This window comes from Tasmannia lanceolata, unplaced genomic scaffold (genome assembly GCF_043159265.1).
Source record: "Tasmannia lanceolata isolate RefF3 unplaced genomic scaffold, GAP_Taslan_0.1 ptg000018l, whole genome shotgun sequence".
Taxonomy (NCBI): Eukaryota; Viridiplantae; Streptophyta; class Magnoliopsida; order Canellales; family Winteraceae; genus Tasmannia; species Tasmannia lanceolata.
The window spans coordinates 18,575,290-18,597,598 of record NW_027518695.1 but is presented as its reverse complement, the minus strand read 5'-3'; the positions used below and the strand labels follow the sequence as shown (position 1 = coordinate 18,597,598).

The 22,309-nt window shown below is 37.4% G+C and overlaps 2 protein-coding genes across 4 annotated transcripts; one reads left to right on the top strand and one right to left on the bottom strand.

Annotated features, from left to right (window-relative positions):
- Positions 1-2,093: 2,093 nt before the first annotated feature.
- Positions 2,094-6,504, bottom strand: LOC143849967 (uncharacterized). Of its 3 annotated transcripts, none has more exons than XM_077359291.1 (8): positions 6,347-6,504; positions 3,619-3,775; positions 3,387-3,509; positions 3,254-3,297; positions 3,040-3,165; positions 2,600-2,684; positions 2,454-2,510; positions 2,094-2,347 (listed from the first exon to the last, which is right to left on the bottom strand). In XM_077359291.1, the coding sequence occupies exons 2-8, from the start codon at positions 3,760-3,762 to the stop codon at positions 2,261-2,263; spliced, it is 666 nt and encodes a 221-aa protein (XP_077215406.1). In that variant the 5' UTR covers positions 3,763-3,775; positions 6,347-6,504; the 3' UTR covers positions 2,094-2,260. The 3 variants fall into 3 exon arrangements, with proteins under 3 accessions (XP_077215406.1, XP_077215405.1, XP_077215404.1); XM_077359290.1 differs by lacking the exon at positions 6,347-6,504 and adding an exon at positions 6,178-6,317; XM_077359289.1 differs by lacking the exon at positions 6,347-6,504 and adding an exon at positions 3,971-4,101.
- A 5,511-nt stretch (positions 6,505-12,015) lies between these two features.
- On the top strand, positions 12,016-20,833 carry LOC143851297 (Regulator of chromosome condensation (RCC1) family protein). Its single transcript, XM_077360674.1, has 9 exons — positions 12,016-12,164; positions 12,861-13,129; positions 15,543-15,736; positions 15,823-15,870; positions 16,749-16,821; positions 17,136-17,307; positions 18,368-18,799; positions 19,101-19,292; positions 20,569-20,833. Exons 2-9 carry the CDS (start codon positions 12,877-12,879, stop codon positions 20,627-20,629), a joined length of 1,425 nt encoding a protein of 474 aa, XP_077216789.1. The 5' UTR covers positions 12,016-12,164; positions 12,861-12,876; the 3' UTR covers positions 20,630-20,833.
- The last annotated feature ends 1,476 nt before the right edge of the window (positions 20,834-22,309 follow it).

The window sequence follows — 22,309 nt, the reverse complement described above, 5'->3', positions numbered from 1 at the left end:
TTGAGTTTTGAATACTAATTGAATAGGTCCGCCAGCTCATGCTGAGGGTGACAGAGAGAGAGAGATAGAGAGAGAGAGAGAGAAGGGGGTACTTCCTGTGAAGTGGAGAGGTTTAGGAGCAAAGAGGGTGAAGGAAATGTGTGGATTTCCAATTACTTATTTCCACGCCATAATTGGAAATCTGATTTTTTTCACTGTCAGTCGCTGATTTGGAAATTCAAGGATTTGATCCGGATCCAAATCACAATGCAAAAAGAGCTGCAAATGTTAGAAATCCAAATCAAAGTCTTCTCGGCATCCAAACAGGCCCTAAGTGTGTTTCTTTTAAATGCAAGCCCTTTTTGTCACGTAAACAACGGTAAGGTAGGGGTAAGGCTGCATAACGGTAAGGTTGCTCCACCATGACCTGGTGGTTACGGGTTCGAGTCACGGAAACAGCCTCTATGCAAAGCAGTGTACATCTAGCCCTACCAAGACCCTGCAATAGTGGGAGCAGGGTCTATAGTAAGAGTATTTCTATATTTTATGTTTTTCTCCTCCATTTTATTACCAAAATTTAATATCATTTTCCTACCAAAGTAACAAACATACAAAAAAACATATGCTTAGGTCCATATCTTAGGCCCATCTCTTAGTTGAAGGTGCTTTGTTTCTCAACCATGAGACTGGGGGTTAGAGTGCAGTGGCACTAAATCTTAGTTGGAAGGTGCTTTGTTTGCCAACCATGAGATTGTGGATTTGCTACTACATCTAATCCTCCACGAAATGTAAGAAATTCTGCGTATGTAGACCCATTCAAGGTGAAAAAAATGCAGTTGCACCCTCGGCAAAACTGGGATAAAGTTGAGCCAAGAGATCACTACAAAGTGATGCTAGAAAAATGGAAATGATGCACCAACAAGTGGGAAAAACAAAGTAAAAGGACACATTTGCTACTTCCTAGCATTGTTTGACTTTCCTCTCAAATAAAGAAAAAAAAGGAAAGTAAAAAAATGAGAACCTACATTCCTTTCCTACTCTATTTGAGAAGAGAAGCAAAGGGTAAAAAAAAAAAAAAAAAGCTTGCATTAGGAAAATTCACAGCTCTTAGGACTGTAATTTGAATAGTAAAGGGATACCAAATAATGCAAGAAAAAGGGAAATATGTCCTTTTACTTTTGATTTTCCCAACTTTATGTGCAACCAAACAGAACTTAAAGTGGCAACTAAAATAACAAAATCACCCCAAATGTATAATTATTTGAAAATTGAAGCCTTAAAAAACAGACAATTTTCGTATTTTCTCCATTTTTATTACCAAAAGTTAACAGAATTTTCCTACCAAAGTAAGAAAATTACAAGACCTAAGCTCCTATCTTATTTACCAAAATCATTTGAAAATCTAGCCCATAAATAAAAGTACTTTCTTCAATGTGATTGGGCAGATTTACGGCCCACACAACCCACACATCTCACCATTTTCCCTTGGCACATAACAATCAAAACGGCCGAGATCATGCAAAACTTCTACACTTTTTCTACCACCGTGTAAATGCCTTCTTTTATTAAAGGGTTGAATTTTAAAACACGTTATGTTCACTAAAGTTCCCTGCATAGCCAAAATGAGGCAGGAGGAGAGTCTAGCTGGCCATTTTTCCAGTTGAAAATGGAAGTAAAATTTGTCTACGGCCCATTTTACATCGAAAGAAACAGCGTCTATTAAGGAACATGCATTATCATTTTTCCACCATTACTACTCAGGGCATGTTTGGATTCCAGGAATTTTTTTGGAAAATAATTTTTTTCTAGAATTTCATGCATTTCCATAGTTTGATTACACACACAAAAAAACACATTAAAATCACCACAATTCAAGATTTACAATTACCTTTATCTGTAATGATACCCCTAAAATTTATCATTTGCCTCGAAAACAAAAGATATCCTAAGGATTTTTTTTCCTGCAATACAAACACGCAGTGAACAGAAGGAAACCTCTTAGTGTCCTACATGCCAAGGCCCTGTTTGTTTTGGATTTTGAGAACGGATTGTGAGTTCAAAACTGATTGTAATCCAAAACAAGAAAGCCCATAATGTTGCATCAAGAAATTGGGTGCTTGAAAGAAACTGTAATAAGAGTTAATATTCCAATACATACAATAATGTCTGAAGACTCTGAAATCTGAATCCCTTACAGACATATGAGTAGGAAGGTATCAAAAGCATATTTTTAATTTCAAGGGAATGATATTAAAACCATCAAGGTCCTGTAATTTTATCATTAGGTGCTGTCATTTGCAGCCACCTTAAAAGCACTAAGAAAGACCTCAGGTGGTTGCGCACCATTTAGCTTGTGCTTTCCATTAATCTGTCAAAAGAAACCCATAAGCAAAATGACAGAATTATCAGTTCCACACTGAGGAAATATCACAAAGAAGTGAATTTGATTGGGAAATATAACAATTCTCACACACCACAAAATATGGGACTCCTCTAATGACTGCTGAATGCTTCTCAATTTCATCAGTAACCTTTGGAAACCATTAAAAAAATAGTTATATTCAAGTAAAGGAAAAAGAATAATCCACAACAAGATTTATACGAAATTAAGGGAAAATACCTCTTTGAGCCCATTATTTGGGTCTTCCAGAAATTCTGATGCTCCATCCACCCCAACTTTTCTTGCAGCTTCCAATAGAACTTCCCTGAAACAAAATTTCAAATACTGTAGTAAATTGCATGCTGGAATGATATTAAGTCTCTTTCCAAAAACCTATCGCCGCAAAAACTAGTATCTTGATCTATCTTGAAATGTTGAGTGTTCTCAGTCAATCTCATATTCTCCAGATGACCTTTCAGATGCACAACTAACAAAATTTGGGCTCAACAAGGAACCAGACAAGTCACAGTTTCAAGGGCCTTACAAAAAGCCAAAGCTCCTTGGATCATGCATGGTTGAAACTGGAGATATAATGATGAAAAATAATAGGAAAGTAAAATTACACTTACTTACAATTCTTGTAATTAATTACTATTAATACAATTGAACCATATGCTTACCGATCACCTATATATTTTCCCTGGGAGAAATAGTTGAGGAACAACTCTTCTACAAGAGCATTTTGCTTCTCGAAGCCTTGTTTCCCAGCAAATGTTATCAGCCTGTGACTCTCAAGTGTGCTTCCCCTGTATAAACAGATCACCTTTAGTACTATCTTCTCATAAATGTGTCTCTCTCGTGCATTAAGTACATGTAAATGATTTTTCAACTTACGTGAGACCATTAGTGTCATACTCAAGCCCAACACCCCGAAAAACCTGAAAGGCTTAATTTTCAAAATCAATATACTACCCAAATCAGGGAAACAGGATCAATGTATCAGACACAATCCAGGAATGAGAAAAACCTCTGTCATCCGATTGATGATATCATTTGATCTTTCGAATCCAAACTTTTGCTTGTAAAATTCAGACTTTTTTATACCTTCTTTGGGCGAAGTAGGGTTAAGAAGAAATGGATGCCACCAAACCTGTCATTAGAATATGCATAATAAACCACATAGAGAACAAGTAAATAAAGTTAAGTGCCAAAGTGCTGCTTATAAGACTGATTAAAGAGACAAAGAAAAAGAAGGAAACCTCAAAGTTGCAAAGATCCTTCGATGAATTCATCGCTTTTTCCAGGTTTCTTTTTCCCACAAAACACCAGGGGCACACAGTGTCTGAAGTCACATCAACTCGGATAAGGGCCTTCTCCGTGCTCCTTCCTACTGATTGAGCCATGAATCCTATGTATCTACAAATAAGTGAAAGATCATCAACATATTATGTTTGATGTAGAAAATAGAGAAATTCCTTCTCGAATAAGGATCAAACATGATGTGCAGGAAAAACGTAAAGAATAAATGCAAGAAACACAATCGCACAAAACAAGAACACATGATTTATGTGGTTCAGCAGTGTGCCTATGTCCATGGAAGAAGAGTTTTACTATTTCGGTTTAGGACTTTAGGGTTACAAACTATCCTTCTCGGACAAGAAACTCAAAGAAAACCTCACAACTCATAACCCTAATCTGTGGCTCATATATGAATACCATTACATCAAGAAAATTTACTGAAATACCCTTCAGCACAAAACCGAATAATGCCAGAAGACAAGACAGCTGCACAACAATTGATATCTTTTACACTAAAAAATGTTTTTCTTTCTTTCACTTTTTGTTTTTTAATTTTGTAGTCAAGAGGCCAGCTCCATTCTTTAGCTGAATATAAAATGAAAAATAAAAAGAACTGGTGTGGGAAGCTTATGACACCTCCAAGATCATTGCTCATCAGAATCTCCACCACACAATGCATGCGCACGGAGATCAGAACTAATCCAAAAGGTGGCCTCCACCATGAGTGGACCATGGGTCAACATTTTCAGGAAGTGGAGAATACTAACGGCCTGATCAGTGCTGAAAATGGATGGTTGAAACAAGACTGGTCATTTTTCACATTTAACAGGAAAAAATTACATCAATCAAATGGTTAGGAGAGATTGACCAATGTGGTCATGCAGCCCCCATCCATGAAGGGCCACATCTTTAGAAGAATCCTGATCAATACACCCACAATTTGGGGAGGTCTCACTCGCCAGCTGCCTTTTCCTAAAGTTAAAGACCTGTTCCAGAGCTTCTATCTTCTTGTTTCAGACAATTCACAGCTAATCTGTTTTGATTTACCAATTTAATGACATACTTCTGAAACTAACATCCATATGAAATAGGTTTCTTGTTTTCCTATTAAACTTGTAGCAATTAAACCCTATAATGGATTCAGAGATGAGCTAGTCTAATTCCCAATGTAAACATATGATCGCAGTAACACCATTCTGTACCCAAAAAAACAGTCACCAATTTAATAACACATTTCCAAACAGATTTGTATCAAAAGCTTTTGTAGGTGCATAGGTGGGTGGTGAGGACTTTAACCTAAAGAGAGGGATCCAAGTAACAAAATATGCCTCTCTCTATGTGTGTGTTTGTGCGTGTGTGTATTTTTCTGTCTCTGTCTGCGTTTCTATTATAGACATATGTTTATGTTAAACTTGTTCCATTTGTTGTTATCATTTCCCAAAATCTGTCAACATCCAAGGGGAGAACCTTAAACTAGAGAGAAGGGTCCAAAGATTTTTGTACTCGTACATTTATGTTAAACTTTTCCCACTTGTTTTTATCATTGCAAACAAGCTGTAAAAAGCCAAGGGGAGAAACTTAAACTAAAGAGAGGGGTCCAAATAACAAAACAGGGGGTAGGGGTGGTAGATAACAGCTCCCTTTTAGAAATTATAAAAGTAATGAATTATCTATTCATTAACTAAATCTGGATTGCACTTGCAATGAATTACAAAAAAAAAATCTCCCTCGATTGCGTGGAAGGTTAGGAAGTTAATTTAGGAATTGCAAGTTTAGCAGCTCTTGATTGTTCATATTGGGATTAGAATTGTCACCCCTTAGTTGCAATGAATTACTAGGAAAAAACCCATTTGATTACTGGAGTTAGATCAATTATAATCGATATGCAGACAATCAAGAGCTACTATATTAGTTACAATGTCCCAATTTAACTACTTAATTTTACAGTAAAAAACTAAAAACATTCTTCATCAAATTGGCTTATAACCCTTTTGTTTTGTTTAGGTTGGGATCTTTCCCTATTGAGTATGCAGCAATCAAAGTTCATATTCAGAAAATCAAAAGGTAGTACTTTTTTCCCATTTTAATACCATAATTTTTGCTTGAATTTCCACAGGATTCCACAAAAAACAACATCTATCAATCAAATGGGTTTTCATTACACTTCCAAATTTCAAGCAATTCCAATTCCAATTCAAAAAGAACCTCGTCAAAATGGGAAAAAAAAATCCCACTTAAGAAAGTAGGGCCCTTTCAATAGTACTTGTTGCAATCCCAGTTCAAACTCAGAAAATCAAAAGGTAGCAGTTATTTTCCATTTTAATACCATAATTTTTTCTTGAATTTCCACAGGATTCCACAAAAAAACATCAATCATCAAATGGGTTTTCTTTACACTTCCAAATTTCAACTAATTACAATCCCAATTCACAAAGAATGCCAGCGAAATATTAAAAAAAAAACCCCACTTTAAGAAAATAGGGCACTTTCAATAGTATTTATTCCAAACAAAACCCTACCTTTCAACTGATTAAAGCACTAGTAACCTAAGAAATTCAGCTGTAGAACATAGAATTCAGCAATGGAAACAAGTTGATTGCTTTCAACGTGAATCGATCATATCTTTCATACAAATGAAGGGAAAAAAAAAGATGGGTAAGTGCTTTGATAGGAAGGGAGAAATCATACCTTGAATCACCGAATTCTCGCCAAAGGGAAACTGAGGATTGTCCTTTTTCTTCACATAAACGCGTTGATATTGGAATGGGGTAGGTAGGATGGAGACCATTAATCAACGTTTGTGCTACGCGTAGGTTTGTGCTGCGCGTCCGTTTAAAGTGTATATTATTATCATCCGAGTCCGTTTATAAGATATCCGGCTCGCAGCGGATGCGAATCCGGTAAATGGTATATCTAATCCGTTTAACATAAGAATCCGAGAAGTAAATCTTTTTTATTTATTATTAATAATATCATTAATATTTATTTTTAGTAATGAGTGGATATTCTTTTTAAAAAAAAACAAAAAGTGTTTTGGGTAGGAAATGAAGTAATCTCTCATTTTGCCAGTTAAATTTTTGTCCCAGACAGTTTTAGTAAAATTTTGGTCCCAACCCATGTTTGGTTGCCTTTTAGCACTAGGTTTTTTTTAATCCCACTCTTGTAATGAGTGCTTGTGTGGTGAATTTTTTAATCCCACTTTTGTAATGATTGCCTTTTCATCCCATCCCAAAATAATCTCAGGAACCAAAAATAAGCTTGAGAAAACAAATTTTCTTCCCAACAGTTCAAGCAACCAAACAAAGTTTTTTTTTTCCCCCACCATAGTCCGGTCAACCAAACATGGGTTTTTTATTTTACCGGGATACTTCTAGGACTTTTTTTCCCCACCAATCTCCTGGGATTTTGTTTCTCCCACATAAATCCCAGGAACCAAAAAAAACCTAGCAACCAATCAGAGGGAATTCTTGGAGTTTGACATGGCTTCTTTATGAAGCAACAAATGTGGGTTGTAGGATGAAAGAGACAAATGGATGATGGTGATTGAAAGAAGATAGCATAGCTTCTAGAGAATTCTAAAGTAAAAAACACATCTAGGGCATTAATGGTAAATGGACGGCTCAGATCAATTTTCCAACTTAGGGTTATAAAAAACCCAAAATGCAATTAAAATAGGGGACTTCTAAGGTTTGCAAAGAGAAGCAAGCAAGAGAGAGGAGAAAAGAGGAGGCTGAGACACCTCTTCAGCATTCCTTGGTACCTCCAACCCCACCAAAATCCACCGCCGCCCCTCTCCACCTTCTCACGGCCACCTCCATCACCACTAGTCACCTCCATCTCTAACCCAATTCCCATCTCTATCCCCATTTCTCTTCATCTTCCACCATCAGCACGTTTTCCTCATTTAAGTTATTGGTATCTGACTTTAGGTTTCTTTATTTTCTTTTTCCTTTTCTGCTGATTTATGTTTTCTTATTTTGTTACCTTTAATTTCTATATAATGTAGATTTCGTATGGTATTCAGCAAGGGAATAATCACAATTAGTGAAATTAGCATATTGGAGGCTGAGTTTCCTCGAATTAACTCACTCTTTCCTCTTTCTCTATCATCTTCTTCTCTAATTTCTTTTCTAATAGAACGGTGTTCCATCATCTTGCATGTTAGCATTTAATTGTCACCTAAGTGCTTTTTGGGACCCTAAAAACCCTTTTACAACTCTTTAAATATGAGAGACAAGAAAAAATGAGCATCATGTATCAAAACATGTTTGTGTTGAAATCATTTCCCAATGTTTTTTTGGAAAATGATAGATGAGCAATGGGCGCCAGAAACAAGGGAGCCACCATTGGACCACATCATTTTGATTGTGTTTGGTTGCCTGTTTATAAAAAGAGTTATGCAAAACTCAAGGGCGCCCATGATAAGCTGAAAGGGCGACCACATTACCTGCATTTCAATTCTGTGCATTGAATACTTTCAGCCATTATAAATACACGATGTTGAAGGGCGCCCTTTCAGCCCATTTTTTTAAGAGCTCCGCTGAGTTTAGCATTCCTCTTAAATAAAATACTTAAAAGCGACAAGAGGAATGATAGATACAGGGGAGCCCTTGCATAAAGAGCCAAAAAAGGGCTATTGATTGGATCCACATCATCAAATGTAACTGATTTTACTTTTTCAACTAATTTTAAAATGTAACTGAAAATGATCTGGATCCAATGAAGAGCGCTTTTGCGGCTCTTTATGCAAGGGCTCCCTTGTATCTATCATAGTAATGACTATAGGAGAAATTACATAATGAAAGGGTTTACAAACATGTAAAGGTCGTACATGGTACAGGGATGATGAGTGTGTGTGCTTGTACATAGTAATAACTATAGGAGAAATCACACAATGAAAGGGTTTACAAACATGTAAAGGTCGTACATGGTACAGGGATGATGAGTGTGTGTGCTTGTACGCCCTTTCATCGTATAATTTCTCGTAACTATAGAAAGAGAAAAGAATAGAATATCCAAATCTAACCTGATTGCTAATCTAATCTTATTACCTAATTTATCTAGGTTACCTTATTTAACAAACTTTCCTAATCTACCACCAAGATAATCCAATGGTGAATCTCAACCTAATCCAACGGTGAGATCTCACATATTCTAACATGCCCCCTCCAATGATGTACATTAAAAGATCCACATACGTTTGATTATAATAAAATGGGATTTGCTAGGGACCATCCCAGAAGGCATTTTGCATATGGTCTGTTGCATATTAGACCAGCCACCTCGTGAATGATGACAACATATGCTGAAAAGTGAGCCTCTGTGGCTGGTCTGACATGCGACGGACCATTTGCGAAATGCCTTCTGTGATGGTCCCTAGCAAATCCCTAATAAAATTCCCCAAAAAAATTTCCAATTTCATACACACCACAGAATATTTATGTTCAATGTCTGCTGAAGATATTGGATGATGTAGTTGTCAATATTGCCGACGGTGATTGCCACCTATTAATGCAGAAATAGGTCGCATGAAAGACGAGCAACAAAGAGCTTAAATGGGTTAGATGATACTCTAGTCTCGAAGACTGAGTCTTCATAGGTTGGTTTTGGACATCAATACTATAGAAAATGGGCCATTATGGACCAAGCCTCAATGGGCAAGACATAAAGGGTCAGATTTGAATACCAATCCTCATATAATTTGAAATTATTTTTCAGGCACGCATTTTAAAAGACTTGAAGTGCCCCAACTGAAAAGAGTCAATATTTCAGGCACGCACCTTAAATGAGGCACCTCAACTGTAATAAATCATAGATTGAAATTAAGATTGATAGAGAAAGTTGAGTAGACAAAGGAGTAGCTTAAGATTTTGAAGGCAATTATTAGTGACATTGAAAAAGGTGTAATGTTTCGACATTATTGTTTGTCAAGAGTGCAGATTAATATAAAATGTGAGGGCATTAGAAAAACATGAAAATGGATTCAAAGGGCTATCTTTATCAATATCTAGGGGTGGCAACTCCCAAATGCATGGGTTGGCTATCTTTGTAGCACCAAGCCACATCCACATTATGTTAGTATAATATATACCCATACCCTTCATCTGAGATCCCGTGATTTAAGCATGAAAATCAATCCTTGGAACATATACCCGCATCCGATTTTAGATCTTGAGACCATCCATTTAAGCATGAAAATCATGCCTTGCTGTGGATGACCATGGAGAAAAATCCACGCCCATTTGATGATTCTGAACTTCCAATTTGTAGGCACTACTGCTACCTTCTTCAACGCTTCTCATTTTTCTTTCTCCATAGAAGGCAAAATATTCAGAACAGAATCACGCACGCAGAGTGTCTCCGCTTCATTCAGAAAAAATAGTGCTACAAGCAATTTTCAGAGAGAATGACACTATGAGTTCGTGTTGTGAAATGCCATTCTCAACAATTTTTTTCATACTTTGCAGAGAAAAAGCGCTCAAGAGCTTCTCAAAGAACGAGGCAAAGAACCCACCCATAGTTAGCAAAACTTCGTTTTAAATGATTATTTTCGGGAAAAAAAAAACGTATTTTATTGGCAAACGTTTTGTTAAGGCAAACGTTTTAAACACGTTTGAAATACGTTTTAAACCCAATTTTTGGCCAACTTTCCAATTTTACCCCACCATATTTTGTAAAATGACAAAATTTTAAACTCATTTTCTTGTGTTCCCATTTTTTTTTACTATATTTTTCTGAACCAGTACCGTATTAAACTCAGAATTTTTGTCATCCCATTTTTTCTGCCAAATCACATTTTGCTAACTATGAACACACCCTGAATTAGGGCTGCAACAGGGTTGGGTCGGGTCGGGTATTTCAAAACCCTAGGCCAACCTTGGATCCCATTATCTCGGCCCTAACCCTGAGTCAGGGCCGAAAAACCTCAACCCATGGCCCGCCCTATAGGGCTCAGTGCTGGCCCTGGCCCGCCCTGATTGGGCAGGCCTGGGCCGGCCCTAATCGACCCTAGTGCAAATACCTGTTAAGAGTGCCAAAAATAAAGCAACCACTTATCATATAGAACAAAATGATCAATAACCAGAGAAAGGGAACAAAATAAGACAATATGAATTCAACAACATAACGGGCAACAGAGACAAAAATAATAATCTAAAGAAACACCAATCCAAGATAATAGAAAACATTAGCAAAAGAAACATGCATAGATGGTTCAATTCTATAATAGAAAACTTAGATTCGGGCCGGGTCAAGGTACCAGAGGCATTAACCTAGAACCCAACCCGACCTGAGTCAGGGTCTAAAAAAATGAACCCTGACCCGCCCTCAGGGTTGGAAAATCCAGCCCTGACCCTGTTCAGGCTCAGGGCGGGTCAAGGCTGAGAGGGCCAAACTTGCACCCCTACCCTGAATAGATGGTGAGATTTAAAAAAAAAAAAGGGTTTTAATTCATCAAGCAAGCTTTTAAAATGGTCCAATAAGAGCAGAATTTCCTCCATGGCCCATTAGCAAGTGGGCCCCACTGATCCGAGCCATCAAAAACCATATTTTTAGTAGGGCTGCAACTCGAGCCGGGTTGAGCATTCAAAAGCCCGCATGAATCTTAGGTCAAGCTGGGTTTGAAGGGACCCGACCCGAGTTACATAAGTTATAGTATGTACATTTTTTTCTATTGTTACTTAAAAGTTAAAAGTGAAAACCCACGCACCACTGTTATTGTATGTGAGTGTAATTTCTGCTTCTATGAGTTGAGTTGATTCAAGTGTTTGACTCAGCATTGTTTGATTGTAATTACAACATTGTTTGATTACAACATTGTTTGATTCAAGTGTAATGTGAGTGTAATTTCTACTTCTATGAGTTGAGTTGCCTTGCCAAACAAGAATTTTCCTTATAAAATTGCGTCAACGTGAAAAAATCCGACCCGACCCGAGATTTATCATGGGTAGGGCCGGGTTTGGGAATCGTGCGTTTTCCGAAAAAAAAACTGACCCGACATATTTCTCGGGTAGGGTTGGGTTCTCCAAAACCCGACCCGCCCGACCCGAGTTGCAGCCCTAATTTTTAGGTCCGAGTTTTTCGGGGAATTCGGACCCTATTTCTACTATCATCACATCGACAAAATGGCCCACGCAGTTAACCCAAAAAAAAAGTGGGCAAGGATTTTTTCGCCCCCTGTAGGATTATGCGTCCTCCTGTTAATGGGATCTGACGTCAAAAAGCGTTCGTCTCTCCACAATTCACGTTAACAGTGGAGCGCATAATCATAAAGGGGGGGCGAAAAAATTATCTCCCAAATTCTTTTTAAAAAAAGCACGTGCCAGTGTACGGATGGATGTCAAGTGTGCATCTTGCAAGTTTCCGAATCTGGAGGCTTTCTAGACTTATAGAAAGCTCTGAGCGCAACAAGGATTATTTTTAATCTTTTTCCAATTTCACACATTTCAAACCTCCCAAACCCTAACATTTCGGAAGAAGATTCAAACACCAATAATCTCCTCTCAAAGTATGTTCTTTAATTTTTCCATTTATTTTCATGTTGTAAAATCTTAAACCCATCTTTCAATTCTGTAATTATATGTGGAGATTGACTCTTTGTTTTTTTTTACTTACATATATACAATCTATGTATATGAGTTTTACTTCTTTTAATAATCTTTCATGGTTGATAAATCTTTCCTTTTGTTGGGAATGTATGGTTTTTCAACCCCATTCTGGGTTTTGCTTTTGGGTTTTTTTTTCTTCTTTTTTGGTTTGGTATCAAATGTTAGGTGTAAAATTTTTCCCCTTTTAGGGTTAATCCATATATGTTTGGTTTAATTCCATCTGCAATTTGGGTCATGATGAATATTGTATTTCCTCAAGTGGGCCATTACCATATTTGATTTTAGGCTCTGTTGGATTGCTGGATTTTTTGGAAAATGTTTGGAAATGAAAAATATTTCTGAATTTTCTTACAATTTTTATACACAAAAAAGATAGCTAGAACCATCCCTGTTCAATTTTTTAATTAGAGACGGCTTTAATTTATGATGATATCACTCAAAATTAACCATAATCATATCATTTCCCTCTAAATCATGAGAAGAACAAATTTTCCCAAGAATTATTTTTCCATCATAAATGTTTTTCTTGCAATCAAAAGAGGGCCTAAGGGGTGTTTTCTTCCACACCCCATTAATCTCCAATTCTGAATTTTCAGGTCCTAATTGGTGAAGATGGATATTGATGATGTTTCCTTTGACTTCCAAGCCATAAGTATCCCAACCAAGAGCGCAATTTATGTATGGGGCTATAACCAGTGTGGGCAAACTGGTAGGAAAGGCAAAGAAGGCCACCTGAGGATCCCAAAACCACTCCCTCCCAAGCTTTTCGACCGCTCAGGAAGGGAAAATTCATGGTGGTTGGATATTGCATGCGGGCGTGAACATACTGCCGCCGTGGCCTCGGATGGTTCTTTATTCACCTGGGGTTAGTCCACTTCCACACGCAACAAGTTGTAGGAAATTCTGATTCGGATAATGATTTTCCTTTTCATTGATACTAGAGGTGAAATCAATACGAAAAATGATGTTTATCACATTAATATGCACATTTTTATCCCAAAGAAAGAGTACGTATGATTCTCGTTTTCATGAGATCATTCTCTTTGAGAAAGATTGTCAATTATTTTTGCTTTTGCTTTTTAATCATATTTTATTTTATTTCCCTTTTGTTTTCATAGTTTCCATTGCTGATGGTTTGGCCCTTTAAATCATGTTGGGCCTGATATATATATTTTTATGATATCCAATGATTTGGCCGACACTTTGAATTTTCTGCTGACACACGTGTCGTGTCCGACACGACACCCGTGTCCGACACGACACCCGTGTCGTGTCCGACACGACACCCGTGTCCGACACGACACCCGTGTCCACGCGTATCAACACTCCTTTTTACACTTTTAAATGTATTGCTGGAAGTGTGTAACTTTATTTTATGTACGTGTAAGAGTGTGCCACTATTTCTAGATTTTTAGGGATTGTCATGTCAAATACCTCGTATTTGTGTTGAAACTCGGCACATGAATCCATGTTCGTAAATCATGATTATATGTACTTTCTATTTTAGCCGTGTCCCCGTTTCTAAATTTTGGGAGTTTGTCGCATTCGACATTCCGTGTCTGTGTCGACACACGACACTCGTGTCCGTGTCCACTAATTATAGTTTATAGATAATATCTCATAGGTGAGTGATTCCACCCCCTGATGGCCTTTGGTAACATCTATTACGCAGAGGCTTCACTGCCGTCACTTTCACATGGTTGGCGATTAGAGATAAGATCCTAAAGGTGATCAACTTAGGGAAAGAAATATTTCAACTCTCTTTTGTGTGTTTGTTCATTTTCTGGTAATGAAGCCAAAGCCAATTTTCTTTGTTGCTTTATTTCCTGATGATAGTATTCTTTGATTTTTCTTTCAATGCTTATGTTGGTGTTCATTTGCTTGGTTTTCTTCCTTTGTAAAATATGATTTTGACTGTTTAGGAAGTTCCAGTCCCTATGGGGTATTTGGGGGGTAAAGATTTGCCACAATTTTCTTTGAGTTAAATTTAAAGCTGTAAATGGGAATTAGGGATCTATGTTGGAGGTTTTGAAATGTTTTGCTTTGTTTTAAAAGGTGCCAACCACCAAACTAGTTATGGACGTGGCTTAGATATGTGTATCCTTCAATCTAACTACCACAATGTGGAGGTGGAAAGGGTGGTGTCCTTGACATGCGTCAATTGGCTTCTGCCTTGTCTTTTATTGGGAGTGCTGCAGAGCCTACCCAAAGGTTCAGGCTATGGTTGTTGATCCTGCAGAGCCTACCCAAAGGTTCAGGCTGGATTGTAGGAAGTGGGTGATACGTTTTTGTATTTCTATGATCTCCCCTTTTACGTCCTCTTAGTATACCGAACAAGTCTCCCCTTCTATCAAGTTCTAGGAGTTACGTTCTTTGATTCAGCTCGTATCTTTAACAACACATGACACATGAATCCGTGTCCACAGATCTCCCCTTCCATCAAGTCTTGATATATTTACAGACACGGCAACCCCTAAAATATTTTAGGGGTTGTCGGACACCTCGTATTTGTAACAACACTTGACGCATGAATCCGTGTCCACAGATCATAGGATGATGTAATATATGTTTCTTGACAATGCCTTCTACTTTAGAAAGATGCCATCGATATTTCTTGTCTTGATTAACGTCACATCCTAAGCAGATGTATAATAGTAGCTTACACAATCTATATCAATATTTTAGTTTCCACTTGGACCTCAAAAATTGATGTTCCTTAAATTTTCAAATTTTGTCATTTCTATACTGCACAGACATCTTCATGGTACTCATTTCCTTTACCGTGCGAATGCAGTCTTTCTGACATTGAATAAAAAATCATCTCACTGATCTAAGCCTGGGAGCTGTATAGTGGTCTGGGCGTGGAATTAAATTAACGGTCCTTAAAATTTCAATTTTTGTCATTTCTATAATGCATGGAGATCTTCATGGTACTCATTTCCTTTACCTTGCGAATGCAGTATTTATGACATCGAATAAAAAACCATCTCACTGATCTATGCCTGGGAGCTGTATAGTGGTCTGAGTGTGGGATTAAATGTATGGCAACATGGAAACTTCGCACCCTTATGACAGTGGTGTACTCTTGATATTCGCATTGAACTCACACATACATGATATCATGAACTTATGAGCCATGTTTCATATTCTGTGGGCAGTGGGCTTTATATATATATATATATACACACACACACACACTTTATTTTTATCATAATGTTACTGGATGCTGAATCAGCTTTTAGCGATCGGCTAATCTTATTTTTTTTTGTTGAACATAGGATCAAATGACTTTGGTCAGTTAGGAGATGGAACGGAAGATGGTAAGAAACACCCAAAAAAGGTAAAGCTATTACAGACGGAATTTGTGAAGTCTGTTGCTTGTGGAGCACACTGTACAGCTGCTATTGCAGAACCTCGCGAGAACGATGGGACAGTATCCACTAGTAGGCTTTGGGTTTGGGGGCAAAATCAGGTATCCCCATTTACCCTTTTTGGTCTATGTCATTATTATATGTGTGATCCTTTTGTAATCTTAAAAATTCTTTTTTGTCCTCACAGGGATCCAATTATCCACGCCTATATTGGGGAGACTTTACGCCAAACACGGTATACATTACTCTTTGTGGTTAATTTCTGTTAATAATTTGAATAAATTTTGTTATGGAACGGTGGCTACATTTTAAATGGACTGCATACAATATCTGAGGGGACTCTTCACATCCATGAGTGACAAGTGTGTGTTGTAATGGTGATTCTTTCCTTTGTATGCATGTGAAGAGACTCTTCATATACATGTATTGTTTGAACGATTCCAATCACCTTTCACGGGCCTGCATGTATGGTGGAGATTAGGCGGGTCATGGTCTTGGTTGGTGGAATTGGCTTCCTGCCTTTTACGTTTTTTTTTCTTGAATGGTAGCAATTTCATTCAAAGAAAAAGGGGGGAGACCGAGACAGTCAACCCCAAAGTACAAGAATGAAAACAAGAAAAAAAGAAACAAAACAATACAATCACGGGGGAAGGAAATCAAACATTTCCAATTCCGGCCTCCCCACACCACCACGAGCTAGACTTTTCGCCACATAGTTGGCTGATCTCCTTATATGGTTGAAATATGATTGAAGAATCGCCTATCCGATCTTCGATTTCGCCAAACAAAGATGCAAACCTCCAAGGGGACTGCCAATCCTCTAAGCCACCGTATAACATCAATGGAATCTCCTTCCACAATCGTTGAGTTCAAGGTTGCTTTTTGTATGCACTTTATACCTTGGTGAACGGCTTTCACTGTTATTTACGGTTTACTGTTTAGTTATCTCACTGTTCTGATCTTTGCAATATAATCTGGTTCACATGCCTACTTCATGGGCTTCTTACTTTGTGATCTGGTTTGTGAATCACATTGTAATCTCTCACGTATGTCTTTGCTATTGCCTATATTATTTTATAGACCAAAACTATTGACCATTCTTTGTTATTATAGATTGTTCGCCAAGTTTCTTGTGGGTCAGTTCATGTGGTGGCTCTGTCAGAGGATGGCCTAGTACAAGCATGGGGTAATGTTTGGTTAAACTCATAGCTATTTCTTTAATTTATTTTGGTATTCAGAATCTGTCTTTTATTTCATTATTTCAGAATAAATAGTTTATTTGTATTCTGTCAATATTTATATGGGAAGATTGTATTGTTGCAAAAAGACATGAACATATGTATGAACTTTTTTATTTGGTTTGATTATACATTGTATGCATGTATCAGCTGTCTTTTATTCCATTAAATGAGTGTCTAAGAGAGAAAACCCAGAAAATATTCATACTGTTGATTTGTATAAACTATTAATTAGATTTCTTTTATTCTTATGATAAACCAGGCTACAATGAATATGGTCAGCTTGGCAGAGGTTTTACTTGTGAAGGATTACAAGGGGCTCGTGTTTTAAATGCTTATGCGAGGTTCCTTGATGAAGCCCCCGAGCTTGTGAAGATTATCCAAGTGTCATGCGGGGAGTACCACACGGCAGCTATATCAGAGAATGGCGAGGTGTAAGTGACCTGTAAGGATGTTGATTGCTGGAGTGAATTCTACTGTTACATATGAGAACATGTGGGTTTTCCACATGACATAAGTAACAATCCTTGGAGGGTTAGAAAGCTCTTCTAGTCAAAACCTCGGATTTTGTTGGAAGATGATAGGACACGAAAGAAAATAGTGATTGTTAACTTGGTGCTTTTGCTCAGTTGGCTATGTACTGTTAACCCAGATAACCTAGCAGTACCTGTGCTTTAAACTGCATGAGATCCCACAGTTCCTGCCGCCACATGATGGCCCACAAGTTTCACCTGGATGGAAAATCACCCATAATTGTTTCCTTATATGACCATATTGCTATGATGCTATCAATGTCAGCAATCAAGATTGCTCTCTACTGACCGGGGGTATTTCAAAGCTGAGTGCGTTCTCTGATGATTCTAGAAAGTTTTGATGTTTTGGAGCTTTAGGAGTTTACATGGGATAGAAATTGAGACAAATAGAACATATATCTTTTTATACATTTTGTAGTATTTTAGATATTTGCATAATGCCTCGCCTTATGCCCCCACCTCTTAAAATACTAGATGCACAACATTTTAAAAAACATGGTATGCCAGAATTAAGATCAACGTTTGACAAATCCAATAAACGTCTGTGAAGTTGATCCATTGCACGTGTCTGCTCTTACATGAATATAGGTTACTTTGGCAAGAAAATTAATGTCATTTTCTGCACTTATGTGTGATATTTTTACACGAATAGTTCTACAGTATTCTTCTATATGGGTATTTTTCTGCATTAGGTTTGTTCTTTTATTAACACAAGTGTCAGATTAAGGGCAGCTTATGGAGGGTTGAATGAGCGGGAGTATTTCCAGTAACTATAATCTCTTTCTTAATGCTTTTAGATAGCGTTCTTTACATGATACAATCTTTTTAGTTGCTTCATCTCGTTTTCTTTATCAACTTCTTAACAACTTAATGATCAGAAGCAGTTCTGATTAAAGTTGAAGGTCACTCCCTGCTATTGGTAGCATTCTTTTAATCTCAAAATTTGCTTTGAATTGTGCAGGTATACATGGGGTTTGGGAAATATGGGTCAACTAGGACATTGCTCTCTTCAGTATGGAGATAAAGAGTTATTGCCTAGGCGAGTAGTTTCCCTCGATGGGGTCGTTGTAAAAGATGTTGCTTGCGGTGGTGTACATACTTGTGCCATAACTATAAAGGGAGCCCTATATGCTTGGGGTGGTGGACAATCTGGGCAACTAGGGCTGGGCCCACAAAGTGGGTTATTCTCATGTGTTCCGAACGAGTCTGAAATGTTGCTCCGAAATATTCCTGTTTTGGTTGTACCAGCAGGCGTGCAACTTGTTTCGTGTGGGCATTCTCACACGCTTGCTTATATGATAGATGGAAGGATTCGCGGATGGGGTTATAATAGTTATGGTCAAGCTGCTAATGAAAAAACTACATATGCTTGGTATCCTTCCCCTGTTGATTGGTAGGCTTGCCATTATAACACTTACTCTTGGTCATGAACTTTTTGTCAAGGATTGAAATTTCGGTTTCAGTCCCTACCGAAACTGTTTTTTTTAAAAAATTTTGGTCATTTTGGCCGAAATTTTAAAAATTTCTGTCATTTCGGCTGAAATGACCCAATTTTGGCCGAAATCTATTCCGAAATCCAAAATTTTGGATTTCGGCCAAAATTAAAACCATGCTTTTCGTTTAATATTTTTTCTCCCGGATAGTATCTTGATTATTGATCATATCCCTCATTCGGTGAAAGATTATTTATTCAGGTGCATTGGAGAAGTACGGAAACTGACTGCCGGTGGCGGTCACTCAGCTGTATTAACTGATGCATACTCCTTGAAAGAATTATGTGAATTCCGGCTTGCAGACAGTGTGACTTTGTCTAATGCTTCAGAGATTGAGGATGTTGCGTCCAGAACAGGATCCGATGCATTAGCACGCCTGTGCGAAAGATTGAGGTAGAGTTCTTCTCAATACCTTTGTCATTATAAACATGATTTGTTATTGTTTGGTCATATTTCATTTCATTATGTACCGAAGTTGAAGATTATTAGGTTATTAATCATTTAATCATTGATTGGTGGTGGGGTGACTATTCATTTATTTTTGGGATGTTTACCTCCAACTCTACTCAACTCAACAAAGCCTTTTGTCCCAAACTAGTTGGGGTCAGCTAAAACGAATCCTTCTTCCCAGCTCTAATCCTAGTTCTAGTTGAGTTCTTCTACGTGAATCATTTTCTTCAATTCTATCCTATCCAAGGTCATGTTCTCTGTCATGTTCCTAGCTATCAAGTCTTTCCTCACTGTTTCTACCCAAGTTGTTTTCGGTCTGCCCCTACCTCCAAAACCATAAAATTATTCTTTTGGTAGTTTACTCTACAAATTTAGTAAAATTAAAATGTTTTAGCTTTTGGGTTTTATATCATTTGCAGTTCCATATCTTTAATTGAATCATGTAATCCTTGTTTGACATCTATATGGAGTTTCCCTTTGTGCCATTTAAAACTGTTTATTGCTATGGCCGCACTAGAAGTCTGTTAACCCATTTATAATAAGAAACATAAATCCCCTTCCTTGAGCAGAATTCGTACCCAAACAGTGCAAGTTATATCACGACCACCTATGTTACTCAGATTCTTCAGAATGGGTGAAGTACCCTTGCCAGACACATCTCTGATTCCAATATTTCAGGATTCACGACAATACTTCTAAGTCTCTTTTGTTATTTTTTTTCCAAATACTCCTACAGTAACTTTTTACAATTATCACATGTATTGAGTTTTATCCATCCTAATAGTAAGTTTTTTTTTATATCATTTCAAAAAAACATACTTTTTATATGAAAATATAACATTATATTTACTTAACCTATTAAAAAATTTCAATATATTGTTATAATTAAATTCTGAGAATTGATTAAAATATTTTGGTGAAAGAATCCACGAGTCTTTCTTTATGAGGTTTGCCGAATCTGATACTCTAGCTGGTAGTAATGTCTTATCTGATGCCCCTCTAGCTAAATGATTTTGAGCTTCAAGTTCAAACCTTTGAGTCTCTGGTTCAATTCCAGCTTAACTAGGCCAAAAATGAAATATAAGATGTAACTAGAAATGGCAAAAAAGCCTTAGAGGGATGCTTGCCATATGATTCAACTGTTTCATTTAATTTGACATGTTCACTACCTTCTGTAGTCTCGATAAGAAACTATATGTGTTCTTTGTGTTTTTGTCAGGGAATATTTGCTGGACGGGCGCAATTGCGACTTGGAAGGGGAAGATGATGGAGAGGACTAAAGAATGCAAGAGCAGCTCTATCATTATCACTGCTCATCATCTGCACATTGCAGATCATATACACTTGTAATTTGTTCTTTTTCAGTCTCTCTCTGTCCACTCTCTACTTACCCTCCCATGCTATAATAACTTTTAATACTCCTCAAAACCCTTATCATCATAGCCACCGTTTATTGAACCATTAATTTTTTAGGTTTAAGGTTTTGTTATGTTGCAATGTGATCTTGGATCAGACCACACCATCACATGTGCGTGCGCTCACACACATTAGGGGTGCAACTCAGACTGGGTTGGGTCAGGTTGAGGCCAACCCTACCCCAACCTGCCTCTATATCTCTCAACCCTAACCCTACTTCGAATAATGGAAAAAAAAAAGAAAAGATAGCTTGAACGGGCGCTATTGAACTTTTGTTTAGAGGAACTTCACATTTATGATTACATCCCTCTAAATTATCCGTAATCATATTATTTCCCTCTAAATTGTTGGAAGAATAAATTTTCCAAAGATATAATTTTTCTTTAGAAATGTTTTTCTTGCAATCAAAACAGGGCCTAAACTTACACGAAATTAAACTGGGTTGGCTTTTCCCAACCCAAGAGAGAATGCCAATGCAACCCAAGCCGAAATCTGGTTGAACCCGTCAGGCTTGGTTTGAGCTCGACCCAATTTGCAGTTTTGCACCAGTTTGAGAGAGAGATCGTTTACATTTCCACCTAGTTTGTTGACTTTTTGGAAAATGATACACAGAAATCTATGAGTGTACTAGATAAAAACTATCTATGATACGTGCATATGCAATTATGCATAGTGACGTGGCTCAAGCATGCATAAGTTTAGGAGTGTTTGGAGTCTTTATTTTTATTTGGTACTAGTGGGACAACCCGTGTGATGCACGTAGGGGTGGCAATGGTTCGGTTTCGGTTAGGTTTGACCCCCAAACCGAACCGAACTAAAATTTGAATCGGTTTGGTTTTACCAAACTGAAACCGAACCGAAACCGAATTTCGGATTCGGTTCGGTTCCACCAATTTTGCCACCCGTTACTCATAATCATTGGAAATATTCGGTTTCGGTTCGGTTTGATCCTCAAACCGAACCAAACCAAAATTTGAATCGGTTTGGTATAACCAAACCGAAACCGAATTTTCGGTTCGGTTTGGCCAATTTTGCCACCCCTAGATGCACGGGGCCAATGACCAAAAATAACATTTTAGAAATTTTTAAAATGGGCAACAGACCAAAATCTTTGTAATAGTTTTTAAAGATTTGGTTTAAGAATTTTTGGCAAACATAACGGGAGAGTTATTACTTTAGTTTTTTTACTAACTTTTTGCCAAAAATATTGGTGATTGGAAGGAAATCTACAATGGGAAAACGGCTTATAGCTAAAAATAATGGGAGTGTTGGTGATGGGAAGGGAAATCTACAATTGGGAACAGCTTAAAAGATTGGGAGCGTAAAATCGTCACTTTCAAGAGGACACGTGGCGCTCCCACGTCGTCCAGGATTCCGTTTTACATATATAATATTATATGATTATATGATATGATTGGTAAGTTAGTCTAGAAAAAGTTTGAGTCAGTGGTAAATCCTAATAAAGTACAGATAAGAGATGGTTGAGATTTTATAGGGATGTGAATCATGGCTGTTTTGTGGCTCTTCTCTTGTACTTAAAGTGG